The sequence below is a fragment of the Acartia tonsa genome, chromosome 14, assembly GCF_053477335.1.
Source record: "Acartia tonsa isolate MP-2025a chromosome 14, ASM5347733v1, whole genome shotgun sequence".
NCBI lineage: Eukaryota > Metazoa > Arthropoda > Copepoda > Calanoida > Acartiidae > Acartia > Acartia tonsa.
In genome coordinates this window covers 14356560-14370257 of record NC_137273.1, presented here as the reverse complement: position 1 = coordinate 14370257, position 13698 = coordinate 14356560, and the positions used below count along the sequence as shown (strand labels likewise).

Below are 13698 nucleotides of genomic sequence, written 5' to 3'. Positions count from 1 at the left end.
AGATTGAAACATACACCCCTAACTCTGATTTTGATTATGGGTATTTATATTTTTGAATGCTTTAAATATATATGAACTATCTTAATAAAAACTCAAAAAGTCTTTCTACTAACATCAAAACAATGACGTCGAAATACCTCCACCAAATACCCCCCCAAAAAATTTTATATTTTTTAAAATTCTACCCCCCAATAAAAAAACTTGGACGGCCGTACATAAAAATATACATATATGCAGTTATAAAAAAAAAAAATTTGGAAACGCTGTCTCTACACTCCCACTGAATTTCTTGAAAATAAAGATTAAGTAAAATTGTGCCGAACATTCGAAATGTTTTATTCTAACCTTAAAACTTTATTTAGTTCCTACAATGCTTAAAATCTGGATAGAAGTATTAATAAAAAATCTTTAGATGGCCAATCTAATTTTCTTACCATATCATTCGTCTAACATAGACGCGGCTTTGAAGTTTTCGCATCCTATATCTAGCACTCTATGACTTTTGTAAATTTTTGTTTGAAAATAACTAGGTCAGCATCTTTTATCCTATTATATAAAGATTTTTCTTGTCTGTAGCTTAAGATCTCGGTAACCGCTGAACCGATATGGTCTTCCTTTGTATGGGAGCTTCTTAACGGTAACAGGATGGCTTTAGGCTATTAAATTTTATTTTAAAAAGTCTGGGCATGGTTTTAGGCTATTTTTGTACCCTTTCTTCGAATATAGAGAAAACAATAATAGTATAATTATAGAAAATATGATATTTAAAAAAAATGGAATGTTGATGATATGTTAGCCATGACCCCTTTACTTTAAAGCCAAAATAAGTCAAAATAAATCACAGCAAATTGCATATTGACAAATAGATTCGTGTACAAAAAAAAATCCGCTACAAGCCTATGACTATAAATATGATTTTAGAGAATTGCCATACAGTTTTATGCATCTAAATATCAAGGGAATATTCAAACATTTATTATTATCAAGGCTGGTGACAACCGGTTTTTAGTCTAAAATAGAATCATAATTTGGCACTTTTTAGATATCCCATGATAGCTTGAATATTGCTGACAAAAAAATCTTTGATTACACGACTTTTGTTTAGATTAAACATAATATGTGTATCGGGAAGGTTGCGCCTTTTATTAGGCCAAAGCATTTCCATCATTAATATTGATAATGTCAACAATCTACTAATTTTTAGACTATTTTGTAATTGTCTTAAAAAATTAATTAATTAATTTAGATTAAAAATTAAAAAAGGGAGGGAATTTAAAGTTTTTTTTTTTTTGGGGGGGGGGGAATAATCCAACTACCTCCCCAGTTGAACGCCCCTAACTTTAGATAATAGTCTATTATGCAAACTATACAATGCATTTTATACCAGGGATAGATGTAAACCCTAAACTTACACTTTTAAAATGAATTTAACCTTGGAATAAATCCTTATATCCTCGTTGCAAAATATCTCGCTAACTTCTAAACTAACTTATGAAAAAAAGATTCAGCGGGGAATTATACCCTCTAAGAAAATGAACTAAAACTATATTATTACCAGTAGGAAGTGTCTTGAAAAACAGTGCCCGATCTGTTTAGCAGTTATTGATTGTAAGCTTCATTTTTAAGCAATGACATCGTTCTACTTTGTATTATAGGATCATTTTGAGGCCAAAAGGTCACTAATGTGGTGACCTTACTAAGGATTCCAAATACTTATGATTATCAGTATATCAGGGCAGTAATTAGTACATTAATGATTTTATTTTATTTTTTAGGTTGAGATGGTGAGAGATAGAAATGATAACATCAAGGAACGTTTTACTTTTAAAAATTTACAACTGAATACGCCCCTATCATCTATGGGCTCTATGAAATTATAAGCTTAGATTAAAAAACCTTACTACTTTATATAATAGGATGACAACTAGTTGAATGAAAATGTACGCAAGTTTTAAAGATACAAAAGCAAGACGAACCCCAAACTGTCCCACTTTGAGAAAGACGATTCCAGTGACGTCATATACATTTTGGGAAAGAAAAAGGAAAGGGGGGAATAAAATCTCTTTAAAAGAGATGAGAGAAAAGGGAAGAGACGTATATGACGTCAATGTAATCGTCTTTCTCAAAGTGGGACAGTTTGGGGTTCGACCAAAAGCAAATTTCTGGTGAAAAAATGTTCGTATTACATGAAAGAAAGAAATATTAACTAACAACAATTGTCCTATCTCAGATTATATTGAACAAAGAACATCTCAAATTACTATCATATTTTTGATCAATATTTTAAAAACCTTTTTCCTTTGTATCATTTTAGAAGGGAGATATGCCAACTTCAGAAATATTTTTTTTGTCTAAGATAAAAGTTGAGGAAAAATTTTTTTTTATCTAATTATAAAGGAAAACATCTTATACAAGATATTATATCAAATAAAATTTGAATAACTAAACATCAAAGTGATTAAACTTTCAATATAATTCAGCCGGAAGGACAAACCTTGATTATATTAAAACTGCGCTAGTAACCATAAGGAATACAGACATACAAACGAACATACCTTAGGTATAAAGTAGTTGCACTGACTACAAGTATAAAAAAAGACAGACAGACATACATTATTTTATTATAGAGTTGACCGACAGACGGACATTTTTATTATAGAGTTGACCGACAGACATTCTTTACTCTGTGAGTAGCTGCGCTACTTTACAAGTGAGAAAACAGACAGACGGAGAATTAATAAGATTAATTTCTCGTTTGAAATGTATTATAAATTCTTAGATTTAACTTAAGTAATTAATTAACACTATGTTGAGGATAACGGGGATATGGCAAATGACTATAAATTAATATTCCTCGAATTCTTTTTTTGGCCTTTGGCCATAATGTCCTAAAGAACATATCAGTTTGTCGATTATGAGTTTTTTAATTATTTGATAAAATGTCGCCAATGTCCACTTTTATTTGATGCCATAAAATCATCCAATGAAAGTGCAGTGTAAAACCTCAAAAGAATTTGGTACCTTTAAGTTTTGGTTGTTTCTGTAAATATAAAGTCTTTAGAAAAAAATCTGTTTTAGTATTGGAGCTTCTTTATAAAGATGGTATGGTCCTTTTAATCTCCACAAAGTCTCTCCACAACAAGATAAAGATCAAAGAAACTATGTATGTACCTAGCTACAAATTATTATACTTCAAGTTCAAAACATTAGATTGATGATGGTAAGCTACTTATGAAAATAATATTTAATGTTACAAATCTGTCCCTAGACCAATTGCAATCTGCTTTACAGTTAACAATTCTTATTCCTGTGAATTTTAAGATATATTTTGTTATATTTAAATATGTAGTTTAACTGAATTATTATAAATGAAAACGTATAAACAGGAGGTGAAAACTAACATTGGAAATCGTCTACAGCTCAACTATGAGAAACAAGGTAAGGGTATTTTTTCTCGTATTCATTCGGAACCGATTAAAATCCTGCGGATTAGCACCGGTTCTCATCCATACGAAACAATTATTTCTAGCATCGTATTATATTCAGTTTTCTGTGAAAATAAAAATGTACAATCATAAGATTACAACCAGTTTTTTAGCCAGTGCATCTCGGGGCTAAAAAACTGGTTTTTAATCTTACAATCAAAAATTTTATATCCACGGAAACTGTTTATAATATATTATATTGTATATTGTATTATCCCCTAAGATCTCTGTTTTTTTTTCTCTTTCCGTCCAGCTGTCTTTCTTTCTCACACTTTCTCTGTCTCTATATTTTTATCTTTTTCTTTTCTCCAATATTTGTAAGAGTAAATCATTCGTGAAGGAAAATAAGTGAATCACTTTATATCAGGGATAGAGATAAGACAATGGAAGATAAATTAATCTTGTCACCCACTCAATTCATGTTGGAGTAGTTCTACCGGATCTTGGACAAAGTAGCTTCGGACAAAGTAGCTTCGGACAAAGTAGCTTCCGGACAAAGTAGCTTCCGGACAAAGTAGCTTCCGGACATTTACTTAAGAAAAGTAGCTTCTAATAGTAATAAAGGTTATGGCCGCAGCGCTCGGCACCCTGGCCTGCCTAGCCGCGGGCGCTCGGCCCCCTTGCCTATAACCTAACCTAACCTAACCTATGTATGAATGTTTAATGTACATTAACTTCTAATTTTATTGAAAGCAAACAAAACTTTAACAATTTTAACAAAAAGTGGATCGTGGATTTTACTAAAAATGGTTCGGTGATTTTTTTTATAATTTTTAATTCGTTTTAACATTTTTTAAAAGTTTTACAATTTCTGTCCGCCTTTCTGTCTGTCTGTCTGTCATTTTGTCTGTCTTTATGTCTGTCTTTATGTCTGTCTTTATGCCTTTCTTTATGTCTCTCTTTCTGTGTAGACATTTTCCTATTTTTCTAAGGAAGCTACTTTTCTTAAGTAAATGTCCGGAAGCTACTTTGTCCGGAAGCTACTTTGTCCGAAGCTTCTTTGTCCAAGATCCGTTCTACCTTTTGAGCATATGAAGAATTATAAGAAATAGGATATTTATTAATCTAACCGCCATTGCATTATCCCTTCTAAAAGTACCCTCAATTATGATAAAGTTACAGTGATAGGACAATGGGTGATAACTCAATCTCCACTGTGCCTTATTCTAATTGTCCCAACTTGGAGTTAGAATTTTTTAAAAATAAAATAAACCCTTCATTGGGTGTTCTACTTTTGTCTATATTGGATAATAATAAGCATAACCATAGACGAAATCATGGAGGCGAGGGGGGTGTGTAACACCATTTATAAAAATATCATAGGCGAAAATCCCCAAAAGCAGTTCAACTCCATAAAAAATCAGGGGGGGGGGGGGCTTGTACTACTTCCTAATGTCTGCAAAATGAGGGAGTTATCAATGCACAAAAAATTGTGTCAAAATATTGCTTTATAAAGAAGAGGGGGGTGGGCATTTTTTTAGACAATTCTTTCCTTCCCCTTGCTAAGATAATTTGTATGCCCTTGCATAACATTTACATATTTGATATGTCCAAAACATGAATGGATGTAGAATATATGTGGATATCATGGCAGGAGAAAAATTGCCGTGAATTTTGGTTACTATATCTCTTGCTTTTATTGGTCGAACCGTTTATCCAGTAGGAGGGGAGGGGATGGGGTAAAGCAGGGGGATGGGACAGATCTTTATTTTACCCAGCTACAGAGTTCACTTTATTATAGAATATGAAAATCTGTTGTAAGATCCAAGTAATAATATATCCATTACAACATGACAGTTTATATGCTTGTACCAGACACATATTTGTTTATTTGCTTTCCATTTCACATATCTTTTACATAAAGATATCATATAAAAGAGTAAGGTATAAAATATATAAAAGAAAAAATGAATCAAAAAAAACAACAGAAAATAAACGCGTTACATAGGGGGTAGGAAGGCTGATATTTAATAAACAAATTTTTGTGTTAACTAAATATTATTTTCAAAAAAGATAGATAAATTTATATATAGAGTAATTTATAGACAAAAACATAAAAAGATGTTTACAGTAGAGGTTCAAATTAATTTCTCTGGATTAAACTCGGCCAAGAGTCATACCCAATAAACCAACCTCTGTTTTATTTGACTGGTCCTTTGGTCCCAAAAGTTAAAAAGCAAAATAATTTCCCAATATTTTTTTTTATTTTACTTCCGCGGAAAAGTGTCTCTGAAATAATAAGAATAAATATATATCATAGCTAATAGACGAACATGCATTTACTTAATATAGAGTAGCTGCGCTATTAAAATTATTTACGCCTGTCTGTAAGTTTTAATCAGCGTAAATTTATTCCCTTTGCGTCCGTCTGTCCGTCCGACTAATTATAACTTTAGAATTTGACAAGCGTATAAAGAAAAACTTGTCTACAACAGGGATATAAGGAAAGGTCTAAGAGAAATGATTGCTTCTTCCCCCGAGCTTAAATATACTTACATATTGCATCGGCTTATAGACAGCTTTCGACGGATATTAAAATGAGAAATTATAAAAATTTTGAGCCCAGAGGGGCCGAAAGTCCGAACTAAAATAACTGGTATTAATTTTATTAAAGGAAAAGATTCATTTCCAATTAGACCAATTTTGTAGTATAAAATTAAGTTTAATGAAAGGTGGAAAGTAATATTTGATTTCAGTTACATGTACATGTCTCCCTGAGTTTCAAGGGAATATTAGCAGCAAAAGGGATGTCTTTGTAAAATTTAGTGTTTCTTTATTTAAGCAAATGTGTCTTTTGTAGCTATACTAATTTAAATAAGATCTAGTCTTACTCTATTAATAAAAAGATTATAGTGTAACATAGAAAAAGGGCGCAAACTTGTGTTCGAAGTATCTCGATTGACGTCATATTTCCTTCGAATATTACGTCAATCGAGATTCGACATAGTTTAGCAAAACGTTGTAAGTGTAACATTTGATCCCTTTTGTTTGTTTTTTATGTTAAAATCAGCGGTTTCCCAAAAATATCTGCCGGGCGACGATTAATGTTTTTTTTTTTTTTTTGACGTTTATCTTGAGAGGCTGGTGGTATTCTCCCCAACCCCCCCAAAAAAATAACTATAAACCTTCCCAGGACCTATGAGAAGCTACACTGTAAAGTAGAACCATATCGGTTCAGTGGTTAGCGAGATTCTTCGGTATAGAAAGACAGACATCCTTTTACTTTATCATAAGAAAAAATTTGTAACACTATGTGAACTCCTATGGTATAAAATCAATATTTTAATTCAACTTTATTTTGAACTTTTGGTTGTGTCTAACAGTTAGGGAGTTGAATCCATTTTTATAGAAGCAGAAACATAATCTATGATTATGGTTTGGACCCTCTAAAACTATAATCTACCCTTCCACTTTCCCCTCTCTTGGTGAAGATATCTTCAACACTGATACGATTTTTGAAATGTAAGATTCCACTTTTGCCTCTCTTGGTGAAGATATCTTCAACGCCGATACGATTTTTGAAATGTAAGATTCCACTTTCAATAGAGGCGAAACTGAAATCATGGTTTACATTTTTAATATCTATGTTTTTGTAATCTTCCATTACTTTTTTAACATCGACATAATAGAAATGTACCATACTATTTTAAAATTATGTCAATTGTGAAAAAAGCATAGATTTTATATATGATTTAAACATTGTTGTATATTCTTAACTAAAAAAAATAAAACATACAAAGAGCGTTTATAAAAGATATTTTGTTTATTTAAAAAAAATACTTTAAAAAGGGTATCAAATGAGTATTCAAAATTATTTTAAGAAAGTCGTTTATTAATTAATTCAATTGTATATATTTGTAATTTTTTTGTTCAATTTATTTCATCTTAATATTTCCCTAGTAATCTCTCACCGTGTAAGTAAGCACTAATAGGTTAATTGCTTATTTAATTGTGAATTTTTGTGGTAGATTACTGATCAATTACTGAACAATTTGGTCTGATTTGTGAGTTAAAAGTGGATGGAGTAAATAAATCCTTAGACATATATAGTAAAAGTTGCTTGTATCAGTTAAAGGGCGAATATAGGTTTGATACAATATGAGCTTATTTCAAAGGTGCCATTATATAGATTATAAATAACTTAAAGATATTGACATATCTAATTGTATAAGTCTGTTTATAGCTTAAAACCTTTCTAACTCAAGATAATATTATGTAATAAGTGTGGTTCCCTAAGAACTCAATTACCCTAGCATCACACAAGGCTTCGTAGCAAGGTTGAATTAAAAAGCTTTCGTTAAAGGATAGTCGTAATAACGTAGAAACCAATTAATCAGGGGTAAATATACCCATCTTCTACCTTAATACAAATTATATAAAGTAAAATATTTAAAAGTTTAAAAAAACATCAAATAATGTAAAAAGTAAAAAAAATAATTGATAAAATTTTCTTGGAGGAAGAATGATTTCAAATCCCTGTTTTTTTAAGGTTCGTGTGTGTGTGTGTTAAAATTGCGTACATCAGGGTTTTTATATTTTCCAGAATGAACCAATGATCTTTGTACAGAAAATAAACTTTAAGACGTATTATTTACCCTAGTCAAAACTATTAGCGCACTTTTACGCAAATTGTTTCTACGCTTTTTAAAAATTGAATTAAAGAGTATATAATCTAAAATAATAAACATTTAAATTATCATTTAAGATGCGTGCCATTGTAATAGTCAATCAAACTTAAGCAAAATAGTCAAAAAAAAGTCTTGTAAAGGGCTAAAATAAACCGTTTGTCGTCAATCTCATTTATCATATGTTCAATTGAAACAGAAAATTGCAAAATCTGCTTAAGGATTTTTTTGAATTTTTAAATTTGGCATAGATATTCTAAAAGTATGAAATGGCACCTTTCATATAAGCTCATATCATATCGAACCTATATTCGCCCTTTAAAGTGAAGAAAAAGAAGGAGGAGTAATAATTAATCCTTTCCTTCCTGTAAGCAGTTTATGACGAAAATTGAAGATTTGGCTGATATAATCCAAATAAGCAAAAATTATCATCAATTGCTTATACCAAATTTAACATAAAAAGGCATGATTTGGTATATAAGCCAAATAAGCAATAATTTTCATTGATTGCTTATAAGTAATTTTTTTTTTAAAAGTATGATTTTGTATATATATATAAGTCAAATAATTTTCATTGATTACTTAGTAGGGGTGTCATGCTTAGTGGTAGCACACTGAGCTACAGTGGTGAGAGTTCAAGTTCAATTCTCCACATGTTGACTCTAATTTCTCATTCGCAACATTAATCATGCATCATCCCCTGGTTGTGTAAGAAGGGGATTATTGAGTAAGTTTGGATACCCAATAGTCACTTACTTAAAATCAGTACTACCCTTAACCCAAGCTCCTCTTTGGAGAGGGTCATTCATTACGGTGACTTAATTTGGGACATCTGCCATACTCGGCAAGGGTAAGGTAATAATGAGTAGATCTCATGAGATAGCAAGTCAAGTCATAATGTGCTTGAACATGGAGCTTGATAGTCCTATTTCTATGGAAAAGTGTCTCAGCCTACTCCAGATCAAAGCCATACAAAACTATGGCTAATCAATCGATCAATCAAATTGATTACTTATAAGTATTTTATCATAATATAGCATGATTTGGTATATGAGCCAAATAAGCAATAATTTTTATTGGTTGATTATGAGTATTTTTTTTTAAAATTACCATGATTTGGATAATAGCAAAAATTTTGGTTGATTGCTTGAAAATAATTTATCAACAAATGGCATGATTTGGTATATAAGCCTAAGAAACAAAAACTTTCATTCATTTCTTATAAACAATTAATAAAAAATTTATATTTAATTTTTTTTGTACAAAATGAAAGAGCTAAATTTTCTTGCATTAGGGTGAGGGCAGGCTAAACCGGTAATTTTTTCAGTTTTTTAAAGAAAAAAAAAGGGAAAATATTGATATTTTCTAATAAAACCAAGACCATTAGACAGCTTACGGAAAGACTATCAGGTTATCCTAGGACTTTAAGAAGTTTGATATAATTGGACTCAAAGTTGTTACCGATTAATACCCCACATGGGGGGCTAAACCAATAACGTTTTTTTCAACCTAAAAAAAATCAACGAAAAACGACCAAACAGCCAATCAAACATAATTAATCTTAATTAGTTTAGGTTAGAGGGATTATCCACAAAAATTTTCATAAGGATTGGACTATCCCTTCTATGTCAAAAATAATTTTTTTAAAGACATGAAATTAAATTTTTTTTGCAAAAATTTTCTTTAAAAAAAAATTTAAATTTTTTCATAAAAAAACACTGTCCTACTCACTTTTTGGCCTAAATCTTAAAAAACCCATATTGAATTTTGGAAAACCTGAATATTGACTTTAAAAATCAAATTTTAATTTTTTTTCAAAATTACCTGAAAATGCCCCGCCACCAACTCTGGTCATTTTTGAAAAAAATATTAACTCTGTTTTAAAGCTCTCAACCGATTTGGAAAGTATGGAGAGTTCTTAGTTAAAAAGGTTTTTACGGGTTAGTTCTAGGTCTTACCTATTTTTGTGTAGGTCAATCTTTAACACCTACTGAAAAATTTTCAAAAAAAAAAAAAAATTTTGTCCAACTTTGAGACCCTAAAAGTACCCTTAAAATTAAACTCACAAAATTTTTATTAACTTTATAACAAACAAATTTGCTTCTATGTTTTTTTTCTGTCATTCAAAAGGAACATGGAGATAAAGGTCATTTTATGAAAGTAGGTCAATAATTACTGGATTAACTCCTTACTGGTCTATGCCCCCCCTCAACCTTACTTGGTTAGTAAGATCCCTCAGTGCACACACACTGACATTCACGCCACACAAGTGGACACCCTGTTACTTATAAATAATTATGAAACTCATCATGCAATTTTAACTTGCTTTTCCTAAATATTTTGCTTTAAATTAAAATCCTTCACTACCTTATATTGTAGACTATAGTGGTTGCACCCCTAGCATCATGAAGCTCCGTTTTTAAATGGGTAGTGTGCACTTTTCTCCAAACAGTTTTTCCAAACTTTTTCCTTAACTGATTTTGAAATCTCATATCTTTTTATATTTTTACCATTTTGCTTTTTGTCAAACTTTTTATCAACTTTTTTACTAGACTTTTACAACATCTCTACACAATCCTTTCTTTCCTTTAATATACATTAACAGCCTTGTGAGTTATTTTTGTAGTTTAAATGGTGGGCCTGGGTTGGGTAGTTACATGTTTATGATAGAGTCAAATGCACATTTGTTTGCATTAATCATTTCAGATCTGTCTACTATTCTACTTGGTTAGCAAGAAGTCGGTCAACTCGTTGGTCAACAAACGTTCATATCCTGCCTTACTCATTTAGAGTATAAAAAAATTTACCATCAAAATGGACAATGCAGCATTCAAATAGGACCAAGAGACATTTAGAATCCATTGAGAACGAAATCCTAGCTGCTCCTACTTGGCAGATATTTAATTTCAAAGATTTGAGGTGAAAACACCAAATTCAACGAATATAGAAGGCAATTCTACTTTGAATACAGGAAGATAAGATGTGTTTCTGTAAATTGTGCTCAGTATACTTTTAGATACTTTTGTAGCGCAAATAAAATCTTATTAATGTAAAATCAATGCAGCAGTTGTGATTTGACTTGATTTTGGTTAACTTGTCTTTGTGTTTTATTTGTTTTCTTTTTGATCTTAAACATTAAGGTATAGAATTCTTTACTTATTAAGAATAGAGAAAATTTAAAGACACCATCTCTAAATCAGCCAATAGAATAACTGCAGAAGAACAATCTGGCTAAGTTATTGGTAGAAATATGTAAAAAGTTTGACAGGAAAGAGATAAAATTTGCATTTCTTAAGACAAAGATAGCTTTTTAGAAATCATATGGTTGAAAAATTCCTTTGCTGTATTACTGGAATGATTCATAAATAACTAAAAATAAACAAAAGTGTTCATCTACTAGAATTTCTCTTTTGAGTTGATGGATTATAGGACCAGTTAGACCAAATCAATATCCTGTTTCAATTGTGCTAATATATGACTCTACAGGTTATCTGATTCTTGATTGTAGGATAAATATTTCTATAATTTTCTATATATTTCTAATAAACTGCTAAGTAACAAAATTGTAATTAATCTGTTTCTATTAAAATTTTTGAATTAAATTCATTAATAAATGGAATATTAAAGGAACCCTGCAAGAAATACCTCTCTTTAACTGCTGAAAGCCTGCCATAAGTAGACCCAATAAAAAAAATTTGAAGCCTCCAGCTTCATAAACAAAATTAATAGCTTATCTTTGTCAAAAACTTAGATTGCCAGTAACTGATAACATTTTTACAATAAAAACACCCTCTTTTATAGTCAAAATGTCTTTTAAAGAATTAAGTTTAAATTGCGTTTGAAAGCGTAAAATCATAGCAGAAAAAAATGAAACTAATGTAAGTAATACAGATGCTCAGCTTTGATTGGTTGTTTAGCGAACTTAGCGTGGACTCAGACTTCTGATTGGCTAGAAATCCTAAAGGCTAGCATTCTCAGGCTACATTACTCTCAATACAAAGCAAATTAAACTGAATTTTTTTATATGATTTTGACTATAAAGAAAGGTGTTTTTATTTATCAGTTACTGGCATCCTAAGTTTCTGCCAAAAATAAGCTTATAATTTTCTGGGCGGCGTATTTTAATAATGAAAATTTAATTATAGCAATGAAAAACTTTCAAAATTTTCATTGTACTAAAAATATGATTTTGAAATGTCTATAATTTTTTTGTTTTTGAAGCTGGAGGCTTCAATTTTTTTGTATTGGGTCTACTTGTGGCAGTCTTTCAGCAGGTAAAGCGGTTTATTTCTTGCATGGTTCCTTAAAGGGTATTAATTTGCCTTTGCTACAAGTAACTTTTTCTTATTTAAAAATCTCTTCTATATTAAACTACTGTAAAGCTTTCCACTTAAAAACAAAAACAGTGTGGGAATATGAATCTTAATATATGGAGGTATAGATTCTTCTAAGTGTGTTCTACTATACTTTCACAAGACCTCAACTGGGATAATTATCCTGAAGCTGGTATGTTTGATGGCAATAAGCCCCAACCTACAGCATCTTTCAGTTCATGTTCCAGATATGGTTGAATCAAACAGCAACTTTTGATTTATATTTGATCTAAGTAAGTAAAATTTTTTTGGATAGTGTCTGAATACATAGCAATTTGATTGTTTCAGTTCTTTAGACACCCAGAAGTTCATTTCCCTGTCCTCAATGTTTGGTACCACAAATTCACTAAAGATCTCAATCATGTAAACATTGCCACAGCAGAGCAAAAGCAAGTCTTTTAGTTAAAGGACGCCTGCAAGAAATAACACGCTTTAACTGCTGAAAGACTGCCACAAGAAGACCCAATACCCCAAATTATAAGGCCTCAGCTTCAATAACAAAAAAGTTCTAGGCATTTCAAAATAGCATTTTATGTACAATGGAATTTTTGAAAGATTTCCAATGCTCATAAAAGAAAAAACAATATTAAATTACGTTGCCTAGACATAAAATTATAACCTTATCTTTGTCAGAAACTTAGATTGCCTGTAACTGATTACATTTTTACAATAAAAACACCACATTTCATAGTCAAAATCTATGAAAAAAATTCGATTTAAATTGCATTTTTAAACGAAAATCATAGTGGAAACAAAGGGGTAAACTAATACAAACTTAGCTGTGATTGGTTGTGAAGCTGATTCAGCCTTCTGATTGGCTACAGTACATTCGGTACAACGCAAGTAAAACTTAATTTTTTAAAATGATTTTGACTATAAAAATGGGTATTTTTATTGTAAAAATATAATTAGTTACTGGAAACCTAAATTTATGACAAAAATAAGCTTATAATATTGTTTCTAGGCCACGTAGTTTAATTTTAAAGTTTTCAACATGAGCATTGCAATTCTTTCAAAATTTCCATTGTACATAAAATGTCAATTTAAAATACTTTTTTGTTATAGAAGCTGAAGGCTTCAAATTTGGGGTATTTGGTCTACTTGTGGCAGTCTTTCAGCAGTTAAAGCGTGGTATTTCTTGCAGGCTTCCTTTAAAGACCCCTATTCTAACATAGTTTTTTTTTCAAATGGTTTTCATGGTACAACTTTAATGTT

At 30.6% G+C, this 13698-nt stretch overlaps 2 protein-coding genes across 2 annotated transcripts in view; both read left to right on the top strand.

Annotated features, from left to right (window-relative positions):
• Nucleotides 1-1880, top strand: part of LOC145306448 (teneurin-a-like) — a 186395-nt gene extending 184515 nt beyond the window's left edge. The window contains exon 49 of the mRNA XM_080148544.1: nucleotides 1776-1880. Coding sequence (XP_080004670.1) covers nucleotides 1776-1880 — 105 coding nt within the window. The remainder of the gene's footprint in view (nucleotides 1-1775) is intronic.
• Nucleotides 1881-3347: 1467 nt separating this feature from the next.
• The window catches only part of LOC145306519 (uncharacterized), a 49746-nt gene continuing 39395 nt past the window's right edge, over nucleotides 3348-13698 (top strand). The window contains exon 1 of the mRNA XM_080148664.1: nucleotides 3348-3438. Within this exon, the coding sequence (XP_080004790.1) occupies nucleotides 3369-3438 (70 nt within the window). The 5' untranslated portion in view covers nucleotides 3348-3368. The remainder of the gene's footprint in view (nucleotides 3439-13698) is intronic.